The 26,047-nt window shown below is 37.3% G+C and overlaps 1 protein-coding gene across 5 annotated transcripts in view; it reads right to left on the bottom strand.

The window, feature by feature from the left end:
- LOC308178964 (uncharacterized protein) overlaps nucleotides 1–26,047 on the bottom strand; it is a 40,924-nt gene that overhangs the window by 12,067 nt on the left and 2,810 nt on the right. For 3 of the 5 annotated variants that reach the window (XM_080558261.1, XM_080558262.1, XM_080558263.1), the window contains exons 2-9: nucleotides 16,501–16,605; nucleotides 14,961–15,047; nucleotides 12,085–12,258; nucleotides 10,847–10,995; nucleotides 8,728–8,904; nucleotides 7,692–8,115; nucleotides 7,332–7,494; nucleotides 3,992–4,103 (exon numbers count right to left, since the gene is read on the bottom strand). In XM_080558261.1, coding sequence (XP_080414387.1) covers nucleotides 3,992–4,103; nucleotides 7,332–7,494; nucleotides 7,692–8,115; nucleotides 8,728–8,904; nucleotides 10,847–10,995; nucleotides 12,085–12,258; nucleotides 14,961–15,047; nucleotides 16,501–16,605 — 1,391 coding nt within the window. Of the gene's footprint in view, nucleotides 1–3,991; nucleotides 4,104–7,331; nucleotides 7,495–7,691; nucleotides 8,116–8,727; nucleotides 8,905–10,846; nucleotides 10,996–12,084; nucleotides 12,259–14,960; nucleotides 15,048–16,500; nucleotides 16,606–17,652; nucleotides 25,752–26,047 lie in introns of those variants that run through there. The other 2 variants (XM_080558260.1, XM_080558259.1) reach the window with 2 other exon arrangements.

Genomic DNA, 26,047 nt, shown 5'->3' with positions numbered 1-26,047 from the left:
GGTGCAACAGAAAACAAAAATGATCTGCAGATAGATCTGCATATCTGAAAATATTTAGACATGTACAAAGCTTGAAAATAACAGTCAGTAGTAGTTCATCTGCAGACTTACAGACAATTTACAATGTCATGGGTTTTGGTAAAGGTAAAACTGTACCGTAAGGGAATGAATGTTATTCTTTCTAAAGTATTCATTAATTCTGCGCCTGATATATACATGCTTTGGTTTCATTTATTGGATGAACATATCTGACAACCTTTCAGCACCTAAAAACAACACAGAGTTTTTAAGCAGTTACGGACATGCTCATTCAGCTCATCTCCAGCAGTAACTTCTTCAAAAATTAGCACAAAAACAGAGCAGGCTCAGTTATGGTGTGATTAGTCAGTGGGCTCCACAGTCTGACCGACCTCTACATATCTAAAAATTTTTAATTGTCCATGGAACAAAAGTGGGTAATGGTGTTTCTGCTCTCTAAGCACTGCAACACATCCGAGATCTGTTTCTCATTTTTGTTGTGATAGCACATAATACGGACCTCAAACTTTCTTCCTTCTGAATAAGGTAACAGAATATCTTCCCACAGCACTCCAGAGCCACAGATTTTTAGAAAAACAAATGACATCTTTAAGCATTTCTGCACTTAGAAAAATAAACTCACAACACCACAGCTCCCATCCTTTGGAAATCTGCCTGCCTAATACACTATGGAAATTCATAGCATATCTAAAAGAAGAAAAATTGAATTGATGTTATAGCTAACTTTTTAGAAGGAGTGTTAAGAATCTTAAATATATATTCAGGTCTACTATCATCTCCTTTTTCTCTGTGAAAAAAAAAATTAAATTTACAACAAGTATGATTAAACAGTCATGATGATGAATATACATTTCCATTAAAAGTAAGGAAAATTATTCAAAGATGAAAAAATAAAGCTAAGATTTCAGCATTTTAAATACAGGACAAACAATAACCTTTTTTTCCTGTTGTCAGTTTTTTAATATGACACTTCAATTTAATAATTGCTGGGTATTGAATTATTATATCTATATTAAAGCAGATTAGAAAATATTCCATTCATCATAATATATATATATATATCTCATTTTAAAATACCAGTTATCTGCTGGAAAATTAAGAGTTTTATTTATCATTAAAAACAGTTGGTTTAATTTCGAGCAAATTCAAAGAACATTAAAAAAAACTGACAGCAAATATCTTCATTTAATCAGAAATCTGACATACCTTTTTTTAATATATTATGTATATGAAATGAAACTAACAGGTTATCTAGTAGGTTTACAGCTTAAAGCATTAAGCAATGGAAGCCAGGGGAAAGGAAGCACAAGAATATATGAATGCATTCCTTAAATATCTTTTACATGAATGTGACTACAGTGGAATTTTTGTAACTTAAAATCTCACACTGTTCTGAAAAAAAAAAAAAAAGTCTGTAGAGACAGAGTACCTTGTTATTTAAAGATGTCAGGATAAAGAATTCATTCAGACAACTATGGAAAGGTTTCTCTATTAAAATAAGTCCTGAAGTTTCTAATACTATTCCACTACTTCCGTTAACCTTCATTGGATACATAAGTAGAGCATTTTGCTCACTGGTCACTCTTAAAAACGTAATCTTGTTCTTGGCTTTAAATATTTTTCATTTTGTGATAGTGGAATTTAGACTTCCTGCTGAGGCGCATATGACAGGTATAATATTCACGCAGAGGAGTTTTCCTGTCCCTGACTATCCTGTTTAAACTCCTGTCATAGCCACAGGTTCTCAACTAATTGGAGACCAGAGTTTTCAATGGTAAAATTTTACACCATGACTCCTAAAGGAAGTGAAAAGATCTTCAGAAATGCTAAACGTCCTGCTACTTGTATCATGGCAACTCCACTGCAGTGTATTTTACAAGAGAAACTTCTGATTGCTGACATTTTCAGGTAAATGTCTGCCATTTCAATAAGGTGTCTGAATGGCAGTTGTAAGACAATTAACTGTCTTGGAAATCCACCCCCAGTCAGGGAATGCATCTCTTCATATTTCAGTAACATTTTAAAAACTGTTGGGGTGAAAAAATAAGCTTCTTTTCACTACAAGATTTGTACACACTTTCCTAGATTTTGGCAATAAACAAGAATCCCAGGAACAGAATCCTTGATCCTATAGAACATACAGCAATACAGCAGCCAATGTCTCATACATGTTCCTTTGCTAGAAAAATTACCTCAGCATTATTGGTATCAAAGGAAGACTCTGAAATCTTCAAGGTAAAAATAAAATCTTTCAAGATTCTTTACCATCATCAGCATTATTATTGTTATTATTGTTTTCTGATGGCAAAGAGCCCAGATGCCATAAATCACTGATCTCAGTGGTGCTATACTAATTTCAAGAGCATGGAGATCCTCTACCAAATCTGCAGTGCTGTATTATGGCTTGAACAATGGCCTATGTTCGGTGTTTTCCTGCAAACCTAGGTATGAGTAGTGGCTGTCCTCAAGAAATAGACTGCTCAGACCCTGAGCACTCAATGTCCCAGTGCTACAGAACTGGGGCATTCCCTCGCTTCTGCCAGCTCCGTAATTACTTCTGTAATTGGAGAAAACACACAATGTTCCAGGTACTTCATCGCAATTGCACCCTCACCAATTCCATCACTGCAATTAGAAAATGCAGTTATATTTAATATATAAATATATTTGTTTCTTTATATGAAACATTTACAGCCCGCTTTTGAAAAAAAAAATAGAGCTCTATTATAGTAGAGCTATACACATTTCACTAGTTCACAATCTGCTGTGCACCAGTGTGGGGTACAAATGTTAAAGCATGTAGGGAGCATGGAAACCTCCTCCAGAACACTTGCATATTTAAAACATTTAAATGCTCAGTGCCTTGTCCATGTCCCTTCGTACTTCAGGCAAGTTCTCTACAAGCCATCTCACCGACTGACATTAATTCCATGCATTTCACATCTGTTCTTCCTGTTCTCGTCACTTTCTAAGTGCAGACATGATTCTGCAAACTTTAAAATTACTGTATTGATTAGGACCAGGATTTTAAGACCAGAATTAAAATCACTGCACAAAAAGTAGGCACATTGGTAGCAATAAAAAGTTAGTTACTTCCTCAATTTTTTTGCTAGCATCATGCTAGCTTTTCCAAGCTCCCTTTTAACAAAACACTCAATTTTCTCATTTTGAAGCAAGAAGCAGTCTCAGTTTAAATTTTCATAACAATGTGTATAATAAAATGGCACTGGTACCACGTGCTTTGCATGGGGACTTGGATGTGTAGTGGATACTACTCTAGGACCCACTTTTTTCCTGTGTCTTGAACTATTCAGAGAGACAACCCAGTTCCTACAAATTTCACGTGCCTATAGTTTGCTTACACTCCTGAAATGTACTACTCTCAGTATAGTTTTTTTGTGGGTTTTTACTTTGTTTTTTAAGATACAAAAACTTGCGTTCTGTTTTAAACCCACAAATCTCTGCCACTCAGAAATACTGATATTCTCCTTTAACACTCGTCTGGCTTCCTATGTCCAAATCAGTTTTTAAACAGGGAACAGAATTCATTTTGTTTCTTTTGTTTCTGAGCCTACAATAGACAACAAGGCTGTAGTAAGAGATGCTGTGAAGTTTTCTGACTGCTACACCTGCTCACTGCAGGTGAGCTTACTCATTCTTTTACTAACTCTGCTCCTTGTAACCAGTTCGACAAAGTCCTGTCAGATTTGCTGTCATTTCCTGCAGTTCCCTTCCTACACAACATGGGGAAGAGTTATATTTTGGAAGTACATTCTACAATGTCTGTTGCAAGAACTGAGATTTCTGTGTGCAACTCTAACATTTTATCTATGGTCAGGATAGATTCAATGTCTCAGTAGCATTTTTCTTGAACTACCCATTATATGAAGAAAATTATGCCTTCTCCAAAACATAGAATCTTATAAATAAACAATTGAACCCCAAAGATTACCTTCGTAGTGCTGTAATCTGCTCATCTGTAAGTCCACCACTCTCTTCATGTATAATGTATAGTTTTTCTTTCAACTCACTTGGTTTTATATGAAAACTTTTAAGAAAAATGTCTGGGGAAAAACAATTCTTAAATTACTTGGAAGAAAATGCTCAGGGGAAGAAAAAAATCATCAAAACATTTCATATTTATTTTCCAGATTATAAAAAAAAATCACTTAGTAGCTGCTAATGCTAAAACAAAAACTCAGTCTTCATATTTCTTTTTAATATACATAGCAGTAGTCAAGCAAAAATATGTTTTATGTCAGAAGATAGTCAAAGCTTAAGACAGAACTATCAAGATACTGTTATCAGATGGCACTCAGATACTTATTATTATTATATATGTCTCTTGCACTCAGCTTAACATTCAAAATATTTTTTCTCTGAATAACAACACCACATACTGGCATACTGTAGTATTTTGAATGCTAAAGAAATTGAGTTTTTCATTTGTTTGGATTTTGTTTACTTGCTTTGTTTAATTTCTAGGGTTCAAAAGAAGGTAACTGGAGTCCATGCAACAAAAATTAATCCCAAAATGAAGACAACATGGGAAACTTCTTCCCCACTGCCCAGTGAGTATGCTTTAATACTGTCCTTGTCAGACCTTCACTGACAGATACTCTTTGATAATATTCTAAAATCTGATTACATTTTTATAATGTTTAAGATGTGTGCTGACTTGGGGCTGGCTCATAATACACATTACAATAGGAAAATGGAAATAAGATATCTCTTCCACATACAGGTGAAGAATCATTAGTAAGGCTGTTGCTCCCAAGAAGACTACTTTGCCTTACCAGTTGTTATTTTTTTAATTACTGCCTGTTTCCGTCATCATTATCAAAAGATGAGGAAGTAACTTCTGAAACAGCACGGACGTGAACAGGAGGGCTAAACAGAGAAAGTGAGAAGCTTTAAAGGTAAGATGATATCCATGGCCAGTAACACAGTGAATAATTCATAGTAAAATATTGATTTTAAAATTTAACTGCTTCCTTTTCACAAACCACTCACAAAGCATTTAAGGTTTTCTTGAATATTTTCAGTGTTTGAAATTAGCAACTGAATAATTTCTAGTCACCAGACTTCACAAAAGAAATCAATTGCAAATAAAACTGAAGATGTTCTCTGTCACTCAAAGGTCATACAGGGTTGTTTCAGCTCCTTGTCATAGTTGCACTTGTACCGAGAATGGGATTTGTAATGAAAATATTTGTGGCACAGATTCAGAATTAGTTTTCTAATCTCATATACACATTCATAATTCACTGTGTCTGTAAATGTTACAGCTGTTGAACTCATTTTCCAGAATACCCATGAAAACCTGCACAAAGTGGATGAGCAGTGATTTATCTGAATATGGTGGTTTATCTTTAAAACAAAGAAAAGCCCTATTCTTTTATAACACACACCTTTAAAAAAAAAAAAAAAGAGGAGAAGAGGTGAGTCCCTGCATCTTTTCTAAATTTTCTTTCATTCCAAAAAGTGATCAACAATTTTTTCTTCAAAATTAATATTAACTTATGTACTTCCTGCTCACTGTCTACCCGTTTCTTGAATTTTTTCTCAAAATTACCACATCATCTTAAGTTTCAAAATATTTTCCTAGGCAAAATAAGGATTTTACATATGGGAAGCTGGTTCTTATACAAAGAAACAGACATCAGCCAAGTCACAGGAACAGTTGTTTTCTATCCTAAGTCAGTTTTTCACCAATGAGATCACACATTCTTGGATTAACATACACCTCCCCGGATTCTTTCTTTGGTAAACTGAAGGTGTTTTTCTTGTTTCTCACTTTCTGACACTTTGTTCTTGTGTGGCAGAAGTTTATCTGACAAGAAGACACTAGATAACTTAGCTTTTATCTGCATTTTCTCATACATCAGACTTGAATTTACAGTATAGATCTTCTCTCAGAACTCTCAATATTCTCTCGTGTTTGGACATCCACTCAGATTCTCAAGAAATTTTAACCTACTGGCATTTTGGAGCTTCATCTTTTTATTCATTAATTTAAGGACTGTGGTTTGTAACACTTGCAGGAAGATTAATCAGAATTCTGAGGATCAAATTAACTTTTGATCTAAGTACTGTCCATTATAATAAGTACATGATGGGACTTTAAGGATAAGATTAAGAAACAGTCTTAGAATGTCTCAATGAAAAAAAAAGTTGTAAGAGGAATAGGATCAAAAGGAAGAATGGTGCTATTTGCCAACCAAAAGAAAGAATTTTCCTAAAAGAAACTGCAATAATTTAGCAGATAAAAGTGCTATTACAGGATTCTTTTTATCTACAGCCAGACTTTTGTATCACTCACTTCCTTTTAATCCTTCAAATTATTAGTCAATGGATGTAATAATTCCAACAAGTTATTTCTATTTACAGTTCTCAATTAAAACTTTACACAATCTCCAAAGTATATTCCTTCTTATCAATATTCATAAAGATGAAATCATTAAAACTTCAAAATTAACTGCCCTGAATTCTTTACACATGTAACATTTCTGAAAACAGTGCTAGGTTATAGAAATTTTTGGAAAGCCATCTCTGCAACAGAAACCAGTGTAGTCTTTGAAGAACAATTATTCTTGCTCCTTTAATATCCAATACTTCTCATTAGAGTACTTGAAAGACCTTTACATCATTTATTAGTAAAACTAGAACTACATGTTGAACTGCTTCATTAGCCGTGAAAGGCTGTTCTAGGTTAGACCTTTGACATAATCATACCCAGGTTATGGGAGGGAAGGATCCAGTTCATGATTATTCAGGACAGTCATTCACAGTCTAAGTTTTCTGAGTCAGCTTGAGAAAGGTCAAGAGAGTTCCTACAACCTGGCTTGTAGCCATCTCAAAGGCTTCTTACCAACCCATTTCAACCTACATGAATATTTTTTAACTCAGTGTTGGAGAGAGACTGAACACAGCATCCAAAGTGCCAACTACCAACCTGCTTTCTGGTGACTTGTGTCACCTGGCCAGCCCACAGAATTTGGAAAGCCTTTGAAGTCTTAACATTGATTTCACAGGTGTCATATATGATTTTACATGTCTTTCCTAAGATAACAGCATCACAGCTTGAGGGCACATCCAGATATCTCGTACAGGAAGAGCAGTTTGGTGCTTCTATTCTACATCATTAAAGACCACATTTACAGCAATTGAGACTTTAGACCCAAGCTTGTCTCTTTTACGCACCAAATGGTAGAAATTACAAATAGAAAATTCATACAGTTCTCACCCCAGTTCTTCAGATAGGAGTACACAGTTCTTATTAATAAACTTACTGAAGTTATGTGCAACTTTTTGATCTAACAGGATGTGCTGTTTGACTGGAGGTTCACTGCCTGGAAATACTGCCAAGTCCTGGATCTGGAACTGATCACAGAGTCTGGAAATGTCTATTTTTTTCTTGCGTGGGTCACATGATTCCCAGATGGATTTTTGAATCTAAAAACATAAGAGTGACAGGAAAGAGAAAAAGACAAAATAACAGTGCTACTTTGTTCTACTCAAACATACAGAAGTGCATCCCGGTTGTTTTGTGGCACAACTGTACTTTTATGATTATTATACAGATAATGCAAACTACTTTTTTCCTTTTTCTTTTCCCTCTCTCTAACAGCTACTATTAGTTTCATCCTCACCTTATCACAAGGAACAACATCCCAGTGAAAGGCTTTGGTTCTCTTTGTCAAGGGAGAAAGGCTGCTGGGCTGTGGGAACACAGGTGGGGCTGGTGGCACTTCTGCCTTACTTATGGGAAGTGGAGATGGTGATGCTAGGGCTGCTTCCCCCTCTGCAGGCTTTGTCCAGGAGTTTGAAGGCTTGTTCAGATCAGTTGTTGCAGAACTCAAACCCAAATAGAGGGCCTCCTCTTTCTGTTCATTCAGAGCTACAGTAACATTCTCGTAATCAGCTTCAGAGGAGGTGTCTCCTTCAGATCCCTCCTGAGAGAAAGAGGCACCCTTGCACAGCTGACAGTACCTTTCTATGAGAGACACCCATTCATTCTGGAGCTTGCTGACATCCTCTGTCCTGTTATTTTGGACAGTAAAGGGTATTCGAAACCTGAAATTTAAGAATGTCATATATGAATGTAAGGAAGTGTAAATAACATGCTGACTAATACAACCATAGATATTTCTTATTTAAGCAGAATGATGTTCAGCAGCTTTACTTGTCAAAGGAGCCTAGCGCTGCTGACTCTGACCTTTTCAGACAGAGTTAATTGCTTACGTGTCTAAGGTTAGAGAGCTGAAGCTTTGCCATATATTGACTTTGTGGTGCAGTTACCTCGTAATTCCTCTTCTCCACCTTGGGGGAAGGTGAACAATGTGCTAAGTCTTATGCACTTGGTGCACAAGCTGGTCAGAACCTCTTCACATATGTGTGCAATCAAGCCGATTGGTATATCTCTTCATTAACTCCTGACATGAGGACTACACAAGTCTTTGTGTGAAGCATTTCAATGCACCTTCTCAATTCCACAATGTGGTACTTTTGATATCTTAAAACACTCATCAAATCACTGCATAGCTATGGGAGGGATTATCTACATAAATTTGATGGCCTCATTCCCCCCTTGCTGTATTTTCTTCTGGGACACTGAGATTCTCTACTGCTTGACCTTATTTTCAATTGTTCTGCTTTAACAAATTATTAATTACCAATTATACTTACAAATAATTGTGTTCTTTGGTCTGGACTGAAAAGGTACCGCATTCATTCTCTTTGCTGACACTCACATCACCACCTGACAAATTAATTGTATTCGTTACAGGGTGTGCATTCCTGCTCTCTCTTCCCAGACCTATGCAATACAAAGTCAATTCTCCTTCACGTAGTTGTACCAAGTACCTGAAGGGCAAGGAATAGAGATTCTGTTCATTCTTCATAGACTACTTATTTACACAGTCCTTGTCTTTGTTAAAGAATTTTCTACTGTCAATGACATTTTAATATCATCTTCCATGGAACAGTCAAAAAGTATCAACACTAAAGCACAAAATCTTTGAGATAAAGGCTTCTTACTCTCATCTGACACATAGTAAACAGTGACATAAAAGATGAGCTTCCTGACTGTGTCTGTGATCAAATTAGACAGAATTAAGAACAAGATCTGACTATTCACTAAAAATCACACACATCCTGTTAATTTGTTAGCCACAGTCTGTCTCTCCCACTCTTTTTATGCTTCTCATTGGCTTGTGATGGTGGTTCCTTAGGACTGATAGCTTTTAACAGAATTTATTATGTGACTGATCAGAGCATAATATGTTGACGCTTCAGTTTCTGGGTCTTCCAGGTTTTACTGCCACCAAGCTATAAACAAGCCACCGGGATGTAAGTTAGTGCACAGCCTTATAGCCCAATAACTCTCCTACTTGGAAATGCCTCTGCGCATGCTCTCCCTCCATGAGGACTGATCCTGGTCCCCTTCATTCCCACGAGTCATGTGGGAGAAGAGATCAAGTGTTCTCCACTCAAGGGCTTCCATCAGAAGTCACTGTGCCAAAGTGTGGGTATTACTGATTCAAATGATAAATTATTCCTGGCACAAATTGCCTCACCATAAAGTTTCTATTACAGTGAAATCTCCTGCTGCATTCTCTAGGATTCTGCTCTGCTGCTTATAGCAAAGGCCCCACATTCAACAAGTGTGGGGTTTTACTGTATGTGTTTTTTATTTTTATTTAAGCATTTGAATTCTCGTTTTTCCTGAGGGTTAATGCATTTCTTTATCATTCTGACAGTTCTATCAGACCTTTCTTTCCCTCCACTCTCTCTTCAAGGTGTGGCTAGTTGATTAAGGTGTTATATGAAGAATTTAAATAAGTTTTGCAGCACCAGAAGAATTAAACATAAAATATAAATTGCATCTATTCCCACATAAACAGTCAAAGTGATAAGAATTGCTTAATGGAGCTGGCAGTTATATTGATCTCTCCTTTCTTTAAAGCAGGGACTTATAGTTTAATCGGATCTCCAGATGTTTCCACCATTATTTACTTTGCCAAAAAAGAGAGGATTAATATCAAGTGGGAAGCAACAAGGGCTTTGCTTCACAAGATAAATAAAAATCAATTTTTGTTTGTTAACAAACTTGTTAAATGTTGCAAGGTAACAAATCCTGTGACACACTTGAGGATAGTGTTTACAAGACATACAACAGTAGCCTTTTAAAAACAATTAAAATCATTTTATGTGAACTGTGAAGTCTTTTGAGATAATTGCCCCATACAGATAATTACAATGTTAATTTTTTTCATTAGTTTTTGCTAGATGGATTTTTTTCCCCTCTTTTTCTCTCGTTTGATAGCATAAGCAATACCTGACCATGGGGGGGGGGGGCAGGGAAGGTATTTTAGAAGTTGGCTCAAGAGAACAGTGGGCTCTCTGTAGGATGGGCAGCCATTCGGCCAATGCGAGTCAGCGTTCTCTAGCAAGACTCCTACACTCCTTATCTGCTTTCCCAGTCTTTCTTTCCTTTTTCTATGACTGCAAATTGAATAAAAAGTAAATAGGTAAGTATAAAGTGCCATCATTAAAATCACTGACAACCATCGTTGTTATATATTTGTGTTAGTAAAGCACACTAGGACTTCACCGTTTTGGGCACCACTATTACACTAACAGTTAATTTCAATCTTTTCAGCTCATGCAGATTGGGCATCTAAGTTTTAACTTTAAAAATAAATTAAACAATTAACTTATTATCAACAAAATAAAATCTTAATGTATTTGCCAGACAATTTAACATAATCTACAACCCACAGGTCCACAAAGATATAGTTCGTACTTCACCCATTCAGTGGATATAAAACTGTTCTGCTGCAAATCCAGCAATCCTTCATGTATCACATCACATTCTGCAGATCTTCCAGAGCAGGCATCTTCTGGTCTTTTGTATGAGTTACTCTGTATAACTCTGCTCAGAAGGTATATTATCTATATAAAAATTGTCAGAGAGAGAGTATATTTTCCATATTAATTCCGTTGAATCAGACACTAACAGGTGGACTCTTCAACTACAAAAAATTGTTTATACTATAAGAACTGGCCAAATAGGTAAAATATTTTTTTGTAGAATAAATAGGGTCTTTCTATGATGCTAAACTACTTAACTGCAATTTGTTATTATGTCCACAATCCTAAACCTGTCTGTATAAGGAGAATATACCCCTCTGCAAAAGATTTTCTTACTAACAGGTTACTAAAGTCTAAACTCTTACTAAACTATCCCATGTTTTTTAAGAGTTTATATCTCAGCCTGAATAGTGCATCCGACTTAAGTACTTCAGCAGTGGGAAGGCATGAATTCCAATACTTGACCCACCCCCAAACACGGTCAGTATCTGCATTCAGGTGAAAGGCTAATTTCACAATCTGAGTTTGTCAAATTTCAGTGTAGAGCCTAATTAGAAAAATTCCTTAGAATATTTGATTCAGCCTAGAACTCAAAAGGAGCTGAAACAGTTCATACAAAATCTTGCAAAAATTAATTGCACAAATACCTAGGCTGTCTTCCTCTGATAACTTTATAATTACTGTGTATTTTGATGGTGAAAGAGGAACCACTAGCTCTTCCCCCTCTCCCCACCCCATCCCCAGCATCAGGATGGCCTCATTTATTCTTAAGAGTATGTATTTTTATAAATGCATGCCTTGTATAAAGAAAACAATCTCTTAGGAAACTTCAATTAAAATCCAAATGTGTGTGGCATCAGTTTTGTTTGCTTGTTTTAATACAATGTCAGACCAACTGCATTCAAGTTCTTGTTGAAAAAATAATGCATGTATCTTCATGCTACATCCCGAGCTAGCTGTACATCTTCAGTCTTAGTGGCCAAACTTTATCCTGAACTCACATTCCTTTTGCTCTATGTATCAGCATACACGGAATAAAGACATGCCTACTGCTTTGATTACACAATGCACAGCATAACAATTCCCATTTATGGCTGGGACCTGCTGGGTCCATACCATAATATTAGCTGTTATTTATAGCAATCTATCTGTGGCAGTATAAAAACTTACCTTCCTTTTATCATCAAGAGACACTGCTTCCAGCTCATAATCTTGTCGCCCATGAAACACAATGCTGAAGCGTCTTCTTTCAGTATCTTCACAGGCTTTGACTTGTGAGAAAGGGAACTGTTTCTTAATAATTCCTTTTTCAATGTTAAAAATTGTCTTTGTGTTGAAATCAATCTGGAACAGAAAGCTCTCATTACTTGATTCCGTCACTTCTCTTCATTGGAAGGGAAAGAGAGTGTCTCCAATATCACCATGCAAGGACATTTGGATAAAGGACCAGCTTAGAATACATATCTATTTTGCCAATGATTAGAATAAAAAATGGCATTCCATCATCGAGATACTGTACTGTATTTGTTTTAGTTACAAAACAAACAGGGGGAACACTGTTACAATGACTATCTATTTCTTTAGATGAATACGCATCAATTTATCATTCTGAAATATTAATTCTTTTGAAATTCTCCTTGTGTTATGAAACACAGTGCAAAAACTTCCCATTCAGCAGTAGTGGTAGCACAAACTAATGGCATGACCATCTCAGTAGAGATTCAATTACTAACTAGTTCAATCTAAAATGGAGTGAAGGTGCTTATTTTTGCAACAGCACCTTCCGTGTAAGGAAAGAGGATATTTGTAATCTACTGGTAGATTACTTTCTGACACAATCATTATTATGCTTTTAGATCTGATCTAACACAATTTTTTTGCCTGTATGTATATACATGGAGTGATATTAATAGCCAATAGTTATTTTTTTACTGCCTCCCAGCTGCAACAATTAAAAAGTGGTTGTTCCGAAATAAGATTGTGCAGTGGAATGATAATCTTATTTACAGTATTAAAAACTGGCACAGACAGATTCCAGTATCTGTTCTGCATGTCCATCCCTGCTGAGCAGAAACAGCTTTGCTGATACAATGAGATGTGAATATTTTCTGACTGTCCCGCATCAGTGAGTGTGGCCCACAGAGAAAACAAACTCAGATCTTGCCTGGGTTAGATATTTCCCTCTGATCATAAATGATTCCTGACACCTTTCATTCATATAGTGCAGACTATGTTAACTGGATTTTAATACCATGGCCTTTGCCTCATTTCTGTTTATAGCAGGAAATCTCCAAAGCAGAAACATTTTCATTATTATCTGTGACTTCTGATAGCTACTGATAACTAGAGGACTGCAATTGCTCCAAATTTCCAAAATGCTATGTTCCACTTCTATTGTAGCTTTCTCCATTTTTCCATCAGCTTTATGTCTAAACAAATGATCTTTTAATTCCAAACATTTGTGGATGTTGAGGGAAATAAGGCTGTTATGCTTTCTTCATTTGAGATGTAGTAAACAAAACCTACCCTTTAGTATGTACAGGTTGGACACGCTCCTTATCAAATTTTATCCAAACTTCAGGAGAAAAAAAAAATCAGTGAAATCCAGGTTCCCAAAAACAACAGGAGACCACTGCCTTCATGGAATATTGACAAACAGTTACTCTAATATCACGCAATTGTTGTCCCATTATGGTGTGGTAAGTCACTAAAACCTTAAGGGCTTATAATGTCAGAAAAAGAATTCACCAGACAGAGTAACCGGAGATGAAATGCATAGTCTGCAAACTGAAACTTTCCCTGTAAGAATGTCTTATCATGCTTCGTACAATCTCAGTGAAGCAATGAAAGTCTGCTTGGCAGAACCATGGAAAGATAGTCATCAAAATTGAGTAAAACAAAACAAACAACAAAAAAAATGATAACCTTATGAGCAGAGTAAGTCAATAAGGTATTTGCCTTAAAATCTACGTTTGCATTTTAGCAAATAGCCAGACATAGGAATGTAATGTTCCCCACAGAGCCCAATTTGTCAGCCCTGAAAACTGCATTTCTCTCTTTATACACTGGGGGGACACAGTTCTAGGATCAAAACTAAGTTTCCTTAAAACCGCTATCAGAATCTTTAAATATTGACCAGAAGATCCCCCTGTTTCTAGTCATGTCACATAGCTCTGCCAGAAGAGAAAGGTGCAATGTGTGAAGTACATGTACAATCTGTGATGAACAAGTATCTACACTAAATAAAGTGTTATTTTTAAATTAAAACCTTTTCACAATGCTTTGTATTCTCAACTGGAATTACGTTAACTGGAATGACTGCACTGAAGTCAATGAACCTCTTTCAATTTACACCTGCTGAGGCCCTGGCCCAGGAAATGAAAAATAAGATTGATGACATCTCTTTAGGAGATGCGGCACAGTTTGTTATTGTGATGGAGGGTTTGTGAACCTGTTGGGGAATCAATTTTAGCATTTGAAAAATAAATAAATGTTAGAAAACAACTTATTAAATCTTAAACACATTACTTGGAAATGAAAAATTTTCAGAAAGATTTGCGAAAATGTGTATTGTCATTGGGAATTCCTGAATTCCTCTTACTTTCAGTGGGGCCTGAGAATATCCCCAGGTACATTTCTTCCCAAGTGTGTGAGTAGGTTTTAGGGGTTGCAGTTGAAGTGGATAGAGAAATTAAATACTTCTACATCACTTGTATGCAATTACATTTGTAAAGTAACAAATAACAACATCTCCAAGGCAGAACCTATTATAATCAATTACCTTTGTGACAAATTCGGGTTTTTCTTAGAGGTGAAATAACCTCTTAGATCAAGATCACTCTACAGCCCTGTCTGAGGCTCAGTAAAAGGAGTTTCAGATATTATCCCCAGAAAAGTTTTGGTGTAAAAGGTAGAATATTTCTTCGATGTCTTGCACCCAGAACCACAGAACGTATAAAGCCATCTTGTAATATTTATTGAGCAACCTAAGCGTCTAATATTTTAAGCATCTAATATTCTTCAAAAGTAAGATTTTTTTTAATTACCTGCAGAATTCGTTTCTGCCACCGATAGTGCTTGTATTTGTAGATACTAAAGTTATATTGTGAGCCAGTTAGCAAATCTGGTGAATCCTAAAAAATAGAACAGAAATCAGCAATTTGTCCACACTGTGTGTGGTGGTGTTTTGTTGTTGTTGTAGTTTTGTTTTGCTCTTTTTTTTTTTTCATACACTCAAATACAATCATGTGCTCAGGTGAAATCACCCTCAGTAAACAGTGATCAAACCGTGCTGGGGGCTTTGTAGAAACACTCCACACGGAGATATGTGGAAGCACCCTCCTGGTCTGATTTTCACAAAATATCTGCAACTCCCGCTGAACAAATGGAGGGATCACAGATGTATTTGGAAAACAAAATAGAGAGCAGAAAACAGGGAGAGGAAGAAAAGAACAGAGTGCATGCAATTTTACCAAGTACATTTCAAAATACATGAGTATAAGCCACTTATTAAAGGCACTAACTAGCAAACAAGGGCTGTTGGTGACTTTAAAGAAAAATATTTACAAGCCCTTGAATATGGTGCATGAAAATGGCAAATCTTTTTTCCTTGATATTAAGTGAGGGTTTACAATTTGCTATCTGATCTCTTACATCAGCTATATCGTTTGCTTGGACAATGATTAATTTTACATCTTTGGGAAAATGCAGTAAAGGGAAGGTCATGATCCAGATATATTAAATTTCATTTATTTCTAATAATTAGCTATCACAAAATCTTTAATGTGGCAAAAGTAGAAAAGGAACCCATTCTTTTCTTACTCTGAGAATATATGTCCACATAGTCTTACACTGCTGAGTTTAATATTTTTGTTGTCTGCAGCGTTTCTGCAAAATTTATGCCACTTTTATTAGTACTTATTTTTGCTGCTTCTTCTACTTCTTTCCAGCCAAGAAGTTAATAAGCAGTTCAGAAAGATATTTTTTCAAATTCCAAAAGCACCAGGTTTGTCTCAAAATCACTATTAGTTCCTGCTGTGCAAGAAATTTTCAGATTGTGTCATTAGCACATCATAAGATTTCACTCTTTCCTGGAGATTCTCCCATAGGGAGGGTGGTTCAAAAACCCCAAACAGAAAGGGAACTAGCTAGTGAAAAGTTCTCCAAGGAATTCTCTGCTGGATGATAGAGAGAGAAAGCAATGAGGGAGATACTGGACTGGGAATAAGCAGAGGAATATAAGGCTGATGTATTAATGTAGACAAGTAACCTATTCAGGGAAGAAGGAGGTTTGTATGGACACATCCAATCTAAATTTAAAATACTTAATCCAGGTAATGACATGAATGTAGCCACAGCACTTACATGAGATATCCATTGAACAGGACAACCGTAGCAGCAGATTTTAGCCTTTAGTACCAGGCACATTCGGTTTGAGCTGGAATAAACTGGGAATGTATATGTTTGCACAAATTGGGGCTGCAGCTTTCAAAGCAGCACAGATATGCTCCTAACACTCAAACAGGCTTTCCAGAACATGCTTGTACATTTGGATGTCTTGCAAAATAGATCAAACAGTGACCTTACCTTTTCAGCATACACCTCTTTCTGTGCCAAATGCAAAGCTCCTTCAATGCTCACTTCTTTATTTTTCACCATGTTCATAATTTTGAGGATTTTTTCCTGGCTTAACTGGAAAAAAAGTCAATCAAGTGTTTTTAGAGACTGTTTTTTCATCTGGCTATTGAGGATACTGACTACTTGTGACAGTTGCAGCTACAGTTTCTGCCATAAAATTACAATTTCACTCATATTTTATGTTCTATCGACAACCTGCCCAGCAAATATAATCTCCCTTTGAAACCTGGTGAGAGTCCACAAGATATCAAATATACAGGGGCTTTTACAATTTTAGAAGATGGGGTGGTAATATCTGGAGACAGAACTGCCAGGAGGAAATCTTTTTAGTTAGAAAATCTGGCAAGAAGTGAAAACATCAATTTTGCATGCTTGCCTGTGTCTTACCCATAGTGCAAAGTACTGCATACAAACAACATGAAAGCAAAATCAGACCATTCTAAATTTTCAGGGTGAAGGGGAGAAAAATTGATGTCTGTCCCATCAGGTACAGCCTTCACTTGAACTTATCTAAATACGTTAACAAGCAGGCATTACACTTCCCCTTTCTTTTGCTCAGAAAAAAAAAAAAAAAAAAAAAGAGGTTGCACTGTCAATAAGCTTACACACATTAATTTGTGTTACTCTAAAATGAACTGGGTGGGGATTGCAATAACAAACCAGAATAAAGCAAGAGAAAAGGAAAGTGGAGCAACCAGGTGCCCAGAACTGCAGCCACTTACGCTGTGGAAGCTCTTTCACAGCCCTTCGTAGGAGGAATAAACAATGGCCCTCTGAGACAGGCCGAAGATTTCCCCAGTAAAATAGCCATTCCTGAACAGTAGCAGAACCAGGAATTTGGAACGAGCACGTACCAGAGCTCCAGCCTTGGGCCAGGAGCTTGCTAACAGGCGGGAAGTCGCACACTCCCGAAGGAGTGCATTTTTCTTCTCTACAAAATATTCAGCTCCTCAGTCTGCTTACTTTCGCCAAATCTTTGCATCTATTGCTTGTTCCAGCAGATACCCTCGGGTTCAGCCCAGACACTTGTGGTTCTTTTATCCAGTGGATTAGCTACAATATTCAATTATTCAATTAGCTACAATGTAGGATGTTTCCTACCTCCCTGGAGAATGACCTCCCCACCAGGAGATAAGTTTCTGTGGTAAAATCTTTCTTGCAAATCATCCTTTTTAAACTCTTCCACGTGGGGCTCTCCCATAAGAGCCCTCCCCAGGAGCACTGCCCCGGCTGTGCAGGAGACCAACACATTCAGAGGAAGGTATATCAGTATCACAAGCAAATCTGAATTTGGCTACCCCAAGGACGAAGCACTGAGACCTCAACTGGTTTTGCTGCTCCTGCAACAGGAAAAAGAAGGCAAAGAGCTAAAGCGAGGGATCGCTGGCGAGCAAGGGCTGCTGCCCAGCTGCTGCCCAGCTGCTGCCCAGGAGGGGACGGGTGGGCAGAGGTGGGGGCTCCCCCCCGCCAGCTTTACTACACAAAATGGCTATCACTGCCCCCATCAGCAGCCCCCAAGCAGCTGCCCAGACACCAGAGGCAGGCAGAGCAGGCAGCAGGGCTGCAGCTGCTTTGCCACCCCCAGCACCTTCCTCTCCCAAGCAGCCGCTTCCTTTGCATATGCCCACAGCTCTCCACACCCACAGCAGCTTCTCTGCTCAGAGCCCCAGGAAAGCAGCCTTGCAGCCGAACAAGATGCTGCCCACCCATCCAAGCGCTGCAGGCACTTAGCACGAGCCTGATGGGCAATGTAAAACAACCAGCTACACCCCAGAGGTCAGCAACTCATAAATCCACAGGTTGTATCTTCTTCCCAGTCACGCCACACTGAGCACACTTTAGCTTTCCAGATTTCCAACGAAAGAACCCGTTTCTGATCAAGAGACATGCTGTATATTTTTGCAGCCCACAAATAAAACTAGGAGTAAAAGAAGAAGAAATATTTTGTTTTTAAAGTCTTGGAATTTTCAGTGCTAATATAAAGGTAACTTATAGCATAGCTCCCAGCTGCAAATAGCAATGTGAATGGTAAGGAAAGAATAAAAGCAGTCTGATAATTCATTCATACTTGCTGAGGCACATAACGTTTCTACAATGACCTCCACATTCTGTATTTGAATTTTAAATGGCAATATATTTACACCACACACACACACTGTATACGATTAGATCTTAACAAGATAATTCCCTACTGAACAGGCTCTGTGTAGGCAAACAAGAATACGGCTATATCTGAATTGAATAATATAGTTTCCTTAGGGCTAAATTCTGCCAGCTTTAAAGTGCAAGATCCTATTGCAGGATTGCAATTCTTGATAGGAAGTTGGGTAGTATTTTTTGGAACTGTTAGGCCCTTTTCTATGGTGAAGGGTTCAAAGATTTTGCACCAGGATGAAAATAACTTAAAGACAACATCATAGCCTTATGACAAAGACACAGTCTGATTCACATAAACAAGAGAAGGATTTATCTCCGTCGCTTCAGCACACACGTAATTTAATGTAGGAGCTCAAGTCTCATTTGAATTTCACGGTGGTGTTTGACAACACAACATATTGTGCACATCTGCAGGGGTGCTTCCTATGAACGGCCAAAAAATGGAGTTTCAGCTTCCAAAATATGAGACTTTGAAGTCTCTTTTTTTTTTTTCCCCCAGGATATCGGTGACTCGTCCACCATCTCTGTTCTTGTGCAACTCCATACTCTGCAGTGCGCCAAGCACTGGCTATTTTAAGGTCTGTCATTCCAGGCAAATATTCTATCCTGCACCAGGGAACCTCACCACAACATGTCCACCAAAACCAAGACCTTTTCTTGTAATTCATTGTGTTTCGGATTTGCATTGCTGAAGATTTTCAAAAGCTCTTTTTTCTTTTCTTTTGTACCAAATTTGTATTCATATATGATTCACAGAAGTTAATGCATTTTTTTTATCTACAAAATATTCAGCTCTTTGTTTTGCTTACTTTCACCAAAGTCATCTTTAGACCAGAATGAAATTCTGACTAAGACATGAAAACAACTGGAAACATCTCTTAATTTTCTCAATAATGTATGAAGACAAATGTTTGCAAAAGAGGAGCAAATCGTTTTCTATATTGCAAATTCAGGAAGGTTAGTTAGTAAGTTAGACTGCTGACAGTTAATGCATTCCCCAGAGAGTGCTCAAAAGCTGGTGCTTGGTACAGGTTATTTTTAACAGCACCTTGTTGTTTTAATGTCTCTGTTAGCTCTCTTTCTCTCTGCACATCTGTAAGCCGAGGGGGTGGGGGGAGGGTGGACACGACACATTTCAAAAGAGAGGCAAAAAAAAAAAGCACTTTTCAGCTTATGAGATCTGTCAAAATTATTTGTCAGAAGTCTATCTGTCTATCTGGCTTCGGTTTTTGACATATTAGCACGGTATTTTTACTTGCAAACAAGACTTGAGCAACAGATCCTGACCTTTATCATTTTGTATCTGTGGGGCTTTTCTTTCAGCACATCACAATTTTTGTAATGCTCATTTTTGTGTTTATTTTGGTTACATTTTTTTTCTTAAAAAGAAACAAGTTTTGTCAAATTATCCACCGAAATGCCACTAAGTCACATCGTGTTGTATTGCCTAATAGAATGTGACTGGTGCAGCGAAACAGAACGTTTCTATACCAGGTTAAATAACAAGACTTAGAAAATACCTTTTTTTCTATTATAAAATATGCACATTAAAAAAATACATGAGATTCCATAATAATGCATTCATTTACCTGCCAGGTTCAAGAAGTTTGTTAAATACAGATTAAATTTTCATCATCCACCCAAAATTCAGTGCAACCACTTAGCTGATCTTAAAGAAAAATCAGAGCTCACAGTTGAAGGAAGAGTGTGGGGCTTCAGGAATTCTCTATACATACATTACTCTACAGGATGAGGTGTTTGTATTTTTGGCCAAGATGCGGTATAAAATGTGTTTAGTGGCAAGATGAGAGATTTCTGGCTTATTCTTGGGCAGCTGCTAATGCAGTACTTTTCTTGACCCTTTACAGGACTTCCTGCCACTCTCTATCCATCCAGTACAGTCTCACAACAGGCCCTAAGAGGTATGGAAGGTTATACATGTAGTCCAAATGCAGTGGTAAATATCAGAAAAGGTCCCCAAATCTTCTGAGGATCAACCAAGAAAGCGGGCTTACAGCCACATCAGGAGGGTCATTTACAGCTGATTGAAGACAGCAGCAGAAGGCGTGCAGAGTGTGGGAAACAACTGAGGCATAAGACAGGCTAATGTCTTCCTGTGCCTGTTCCTTCCAACTCTCGTTCTGTAACGCCCACTGGCTCACATCCTCCAACCCACCACAGCATTATGGACTCCTGTAGAATCAGTGGAGATCCCTTAGGCCCTCTAGGTTGCAATTCAGCACATGTAAGACCTGTTTCTTTTTCTCTGTTACCTACAGAGGCATTTTAGCTATGTGATTTTTCTCAGCTTATTATTATTCCGTTGACCATCCTACCTGCATCATAATAATATGACAGTAATCTAAAGCAAAAAGATGCCTGGAATGTGTGCACATACACCCGTGGAAACGAAGAGCAAGAAATCTGGCTGTCAGTCAGCTATACACATGATCTCAATTATTGCAATACTGGAATGATTCAGTAAAACATTATTTCAGGTTCACTCAGGTGAAGATCAGAGCTAATATGCACCAAGCTCTATCATTTCCTGTGACAATAAAGCCAAGTCATGCAGAAATCCTGCTCCCTGTACAAATGAGGAAATATTTTCATTCAAATCTGGTCAAGCTTTTCATTGTTCTTGCTAAGCATTCCTTACATTGTCCTTATTAAACATTAACAGTGTTAAACATAGTCTGTTAGCTGCAAGGAGTAGGAGACAAACCAGCTTCTGGCTGCTGCAAGACCCAGAAGGGAAGGCTGGAGGAGGGCTTCCTCCTCCTCTGCATTCCACAGAAGCATCTTCCTTTTAGCACTGCTAAGATCAGTTCTCTAAGAGACAAGGGGGCTCAAACCAAGAGGGAAGAGCCAAGTAGTGACTATGCATTTCTTTACAGAGGTCTCATGAATTTCTTGGCATTAACCTGCCTGAATGCTGGTTGTCTCCACAACAATGAATATGCTGTTTTAAAATACATGCCTGATGCTTTTATTCATCCAGCATAGTGAAATATTTTCATTCATTTTGAAGTCCTTTTTAAAAAAAAATATATAGCTTTTAATAATAGATTTTGTTTTCTACCTAACAAAGGAGGATGAAGTGACTTAGAGGTAAAGCCTTCTGGGGATTTTCTGTTGACTCAGTGCCTTCCAACTGCAGTACACAACGCTTTCTGGAAAGCAAATACAGTGGAGAAACTTAAAAATAAGTGCCAGGATACAATGCGGCGATTGACCTCGGGTGAAATTTCAAGTAGCAACTTCCTTCTCCAAGCTGTGCTTTTAAAGAAAATGCCTTTTTTTTTTTTTTCTTTTCCTCCAAATCAAAGGCACTGGCTTAGTTTACTGTAGTTTACTGTGAGTATTTGCCTTCTTTACAGTATTATGTTGAACTCCACTCTGCCTGCATGTTGAACATGTCATCATTTAAATGATTTTCAAGACAGCAGACACAATCTTGGTTGCCTTAAAAGTTCCAGTTCTTATCAACTTTCATCTCCTAATGTATTCAGTTTCACCAGGCTTGAACTTGGCCCAAAGTGTACTGAGTGCTCCCATATATTTGTAGGGGAGTGGCTGTCTTCTATGTTTGGGGGTATCTGAAAAACCTTCACTTGTAATTTACATGAAATACCAATACAGATGACTGATGTGATATTTTTATGTGGCAATACCATCTTTTGTAGCCAGTCATAGAGATAGACTAATATTATTTGTCAAACAGTGCTGCTATTCATCAAGTAAATTATCCATCTGTAATAATGTTTTGCTTTATTTGTTCAGATCTATATCTGGCTGAATAATATCTGTCAACATTTATTCAAAGAAGGTATTCATCAAACAGTAGCTTGATTTCCCTGAAAACACTGGAAATTCTACCACTTTCAGCAGGAGCTGAAGGAACCCAAAGATATTTTCATATAATTTATTACATTATTGTAAAAATTAAGTACTACATCAAAAAATCCTAAAGAGCTAGCCTCAAAAATATTTTGGAATCTGAATCATAAATTGGATCCTAGTGAAATGTATACAGCACGGTGTACAATACAAAGTGATTATTCTTTCTTCCAGTTCTGAAGATTTCTCCATATTGAAGAATCTCAATACCTAAACTTTTCCTGAAGTCCCCTCTGAAAACCTGACAATTTATAGGTCTAACATGAAGCAATTACATCAGCGTTTCCCTCAATCACCACTTAACAGGCCCTCACGTTCTCAGCAGGACCCTCGTTCAAATAGCACTTGGAACCTGTCAGAAAACCACACTCGGAAAGTAATTACCAGAGGTGAAAAACCAAAGGGTATATTGAGTGGTGGTGCACAGGAGATCGACTTCATTTTGTTCTATTCAATGTTTTCACTAACAATCTGGCGACAGAGATTTTGCTTATTAAATTCGCAGACACGAAGGTGGAAAGAACCACAGCGGGTTGCAACGGGTATTCAAATTCTAAACAAACTTGACAAATTAGAGAAGCACAATTCAACAAGTGGAAAAAAAATATCTTGAGAAAGTTCAGCAGAATTACCAGCTACACACAGGGTGGCTGAGGAACATATTTTCTTCAGAAAAAGACTCAGAAGTTATAGTAGGTTACAAACCAACACAAGTTAACAGCTTCATGCTGTTGCAATAAAACATCCCACTGGGAGGTTATAGACGGCATCATAGTCTGCAAAACACATTGTCATCTTTCCAGTACACAGCACTGATAAAGGCTTCTGCTGGAAGAGTGCGACGTTCTCCACATCTCCCAAAAAGAGGTGGATGGGTTGGAGGGAGACCAGATCAGGACAACACTCATGGTTAGAGCTTAAACAAGACGACACACAAACTAAAACAAACAAACAAAAACAAACAAACAAACAAAAAGACCCATGGAGATACCCTTTGCAACAAGCTTCAGATCATGAGAAATACATTTTCCAATTTCTAACCTACATATCCTAGATCCTGTTTCAGCCAGGCCTGTACTAAAAGCCTGGGCAATCTGATGCAGGAAAGTGGGTGCCCTCAGTTGTGCAGAGCCAAGCCTACAGTGCTTTGGTTCTTCAGTAGTCATTGAGATGAAATAGGACCAGTATATCAATGGCTATTCTGCTTTCTGCCCCACACTAGATGCCAACTTTCAATCCAGTTTATTTAGTATTAACAACTAAAGCAAAAGTGGATGCTTCCAAGCAGCAATCTTGGAGTATAAAGACGCAGTCTTACAGTTCTACAGCTCCAAATAAAAATTCACAGCAATTTGAATAGTATTTTAGGAGTTTTTCCTTCACATCTTTCTTATATATCAGTCCAGTTGCTTACAAATAAATAAAAGAAAGAACCTTTGACTATTTAAAAGCATGATGTATGCTAAAACTCATGGATTTTGTGATTTTGCTGGTTCACTTCACATTAAGTAGGTGCAACTTTGAATTAATCAATCCTAACATGGTATTTTTGTTGAATTGCTACTGTTTTTCTTCAAATAGCTAACAAAATATCTTCACAAGCAGCACTCACAACAGAAATTGAGACTGCAGAATATTTAGGTAGGATAAGAAGTTTTCTGTGCCTGAAAGGTGCATGTTTGAAGTGCTGGTGTGCCTCCTGCCATACACTGACACACCACGAGATTCCTGGATGTGTGTGAAGTGTGTAGAGGGACAAACCACAGCATCTGCACCATGCAATGAACAGTGAAACCTTTCTGTTTCTCACATAGATTGCAGTGATTAAAAAGTCAACTGGCCCATTTATTTCATGTAAAAATACACTAAGAAATAATATTACTGTGAATAGGAGGGGGAAACATTTATGGAAAGCTTTACAATTGGTTTTACCAAGGCTACAGGCAGGCACACCAATGAAAATGCAGAAGTTTTCAGTGTGAAATAGTTTCCAGCTTGTGTGATAGATGGCCAACATGTTCCATGTTCAATACCAAGATATAGGTTCACTGGATTTTCATTTTTTCCTTCATGCTTAAGCCATTATTAAATGAAGTTTCTCTCTTACACTGTCACTGTTTTCCTCTAAAACACTGGTGGCCTTAAAAATGTAAATAAAGTGAATCTTTTTTTTTTTAAGTAATTTTTTAATGTGATAAGATATTTTTATTTCTTGCTGAACATTGTTGTCAGTACAAATGAATTAAGAGGATGCAACTGAATTAAGTAAATAGGTGCAGATTGCCTTTGAAGTAGCTACTGTGGGAATATTTTCCAAAGCATCCATTCAATTATAGTTTTATGCTAGGCACACTGAATACAGGAATGAAACTCCCATTGATTTCAGTTCCCTGCCACCACAGAAACATGCAGTACATGTCCTGAATACATTAAACGACACTTCATTTCAAAAACAATACTGAGTAAGCATGAATTTACTGTGTATTTTCTTCGTGTGTTAAGGTGCAACTTCAATGTTATGCTACAAAATGGACTAAAATAGAATAAAGGAGGTTCATATAGAAGTATTTCAGCTTGTTACTAAAATAATAATGTTCCATGCCTTTCGTTGTAGTAATTAAAATAATCCACAGTGATAAGAACTATCAAGGATTATCATATTTGCTTATTAACATGATGGTCCAATTAATCTTGCGATAAAACAAAGATTACCAGACTATTAAGCAGTGACATCTAATTATTTTGGAGAAAAGTATGCACTATTTCTCTTCACAGGCTCACAATCTGATCTTGTGCCCTAGCGTCTTGTAAAAGCATATCAAGCAAGAATTTGGCTGCTAAAATTATTAAAAGCTGAACAATACACGATTCATTATGCTCGAGGTTTATTAGATCACATTAGTTAACATGTGCTAAGCAACAAGTATGAAGTGCAAAACAGAGAAGGCAATACTGATTTCATGAATGTTTAAGTGAGTATTACGGGTCTCCATGAATTCTACATTGTTTGAAATGTTTAACGAATAAACTCTTTATTATGTTCCATTCAAAATAAGGTCTGAAACATGAGGGAAAAAAAAAAAAAGTATCTCTCTGCTGATGTCTGATTTCTTACCTAACCTCTGCCGCCCCCCCCCCCCCCCCATCCCAGGATTCTGGTTTGTTAATGAATCATCATAACAAAGTGTTGAGGTAAAAAGAGGTTATTTCTCTTTGTCTCCCCCTCTCCTATAGTCTCCCCTTATACTCCAACAGATTTAGCAGAATATAATCCTTGTCTATATATACACACAACTTCACCACATTCTTAAGGCTCCCTTACAAAAGCAGACTCCATTTTCCAAGGCCAACTTTCTCGGAATCAGCTCGTTGTACAACTATTTATGCTGCATCTTTAAGTATTTTCTTAAACTCAGGGAAAAAAATCCCTTCAAAAAGA

The sequence above is a fragment of the Anser brachyrhynchus genome, assembly GCF_964034855.1.
Source record: "Anser brachyrhynchus genome assembly, chromosome: 16".
NCBI classification, from domain to species: Eukaryota; Metazoa; Chordata; class Aves; order Anseriformes; family Anatidae; genus Anser; species Anser brachyrhynchus.
This window is presented reverse-complemented; position numbering and strand designations above follow the sequence as displayed.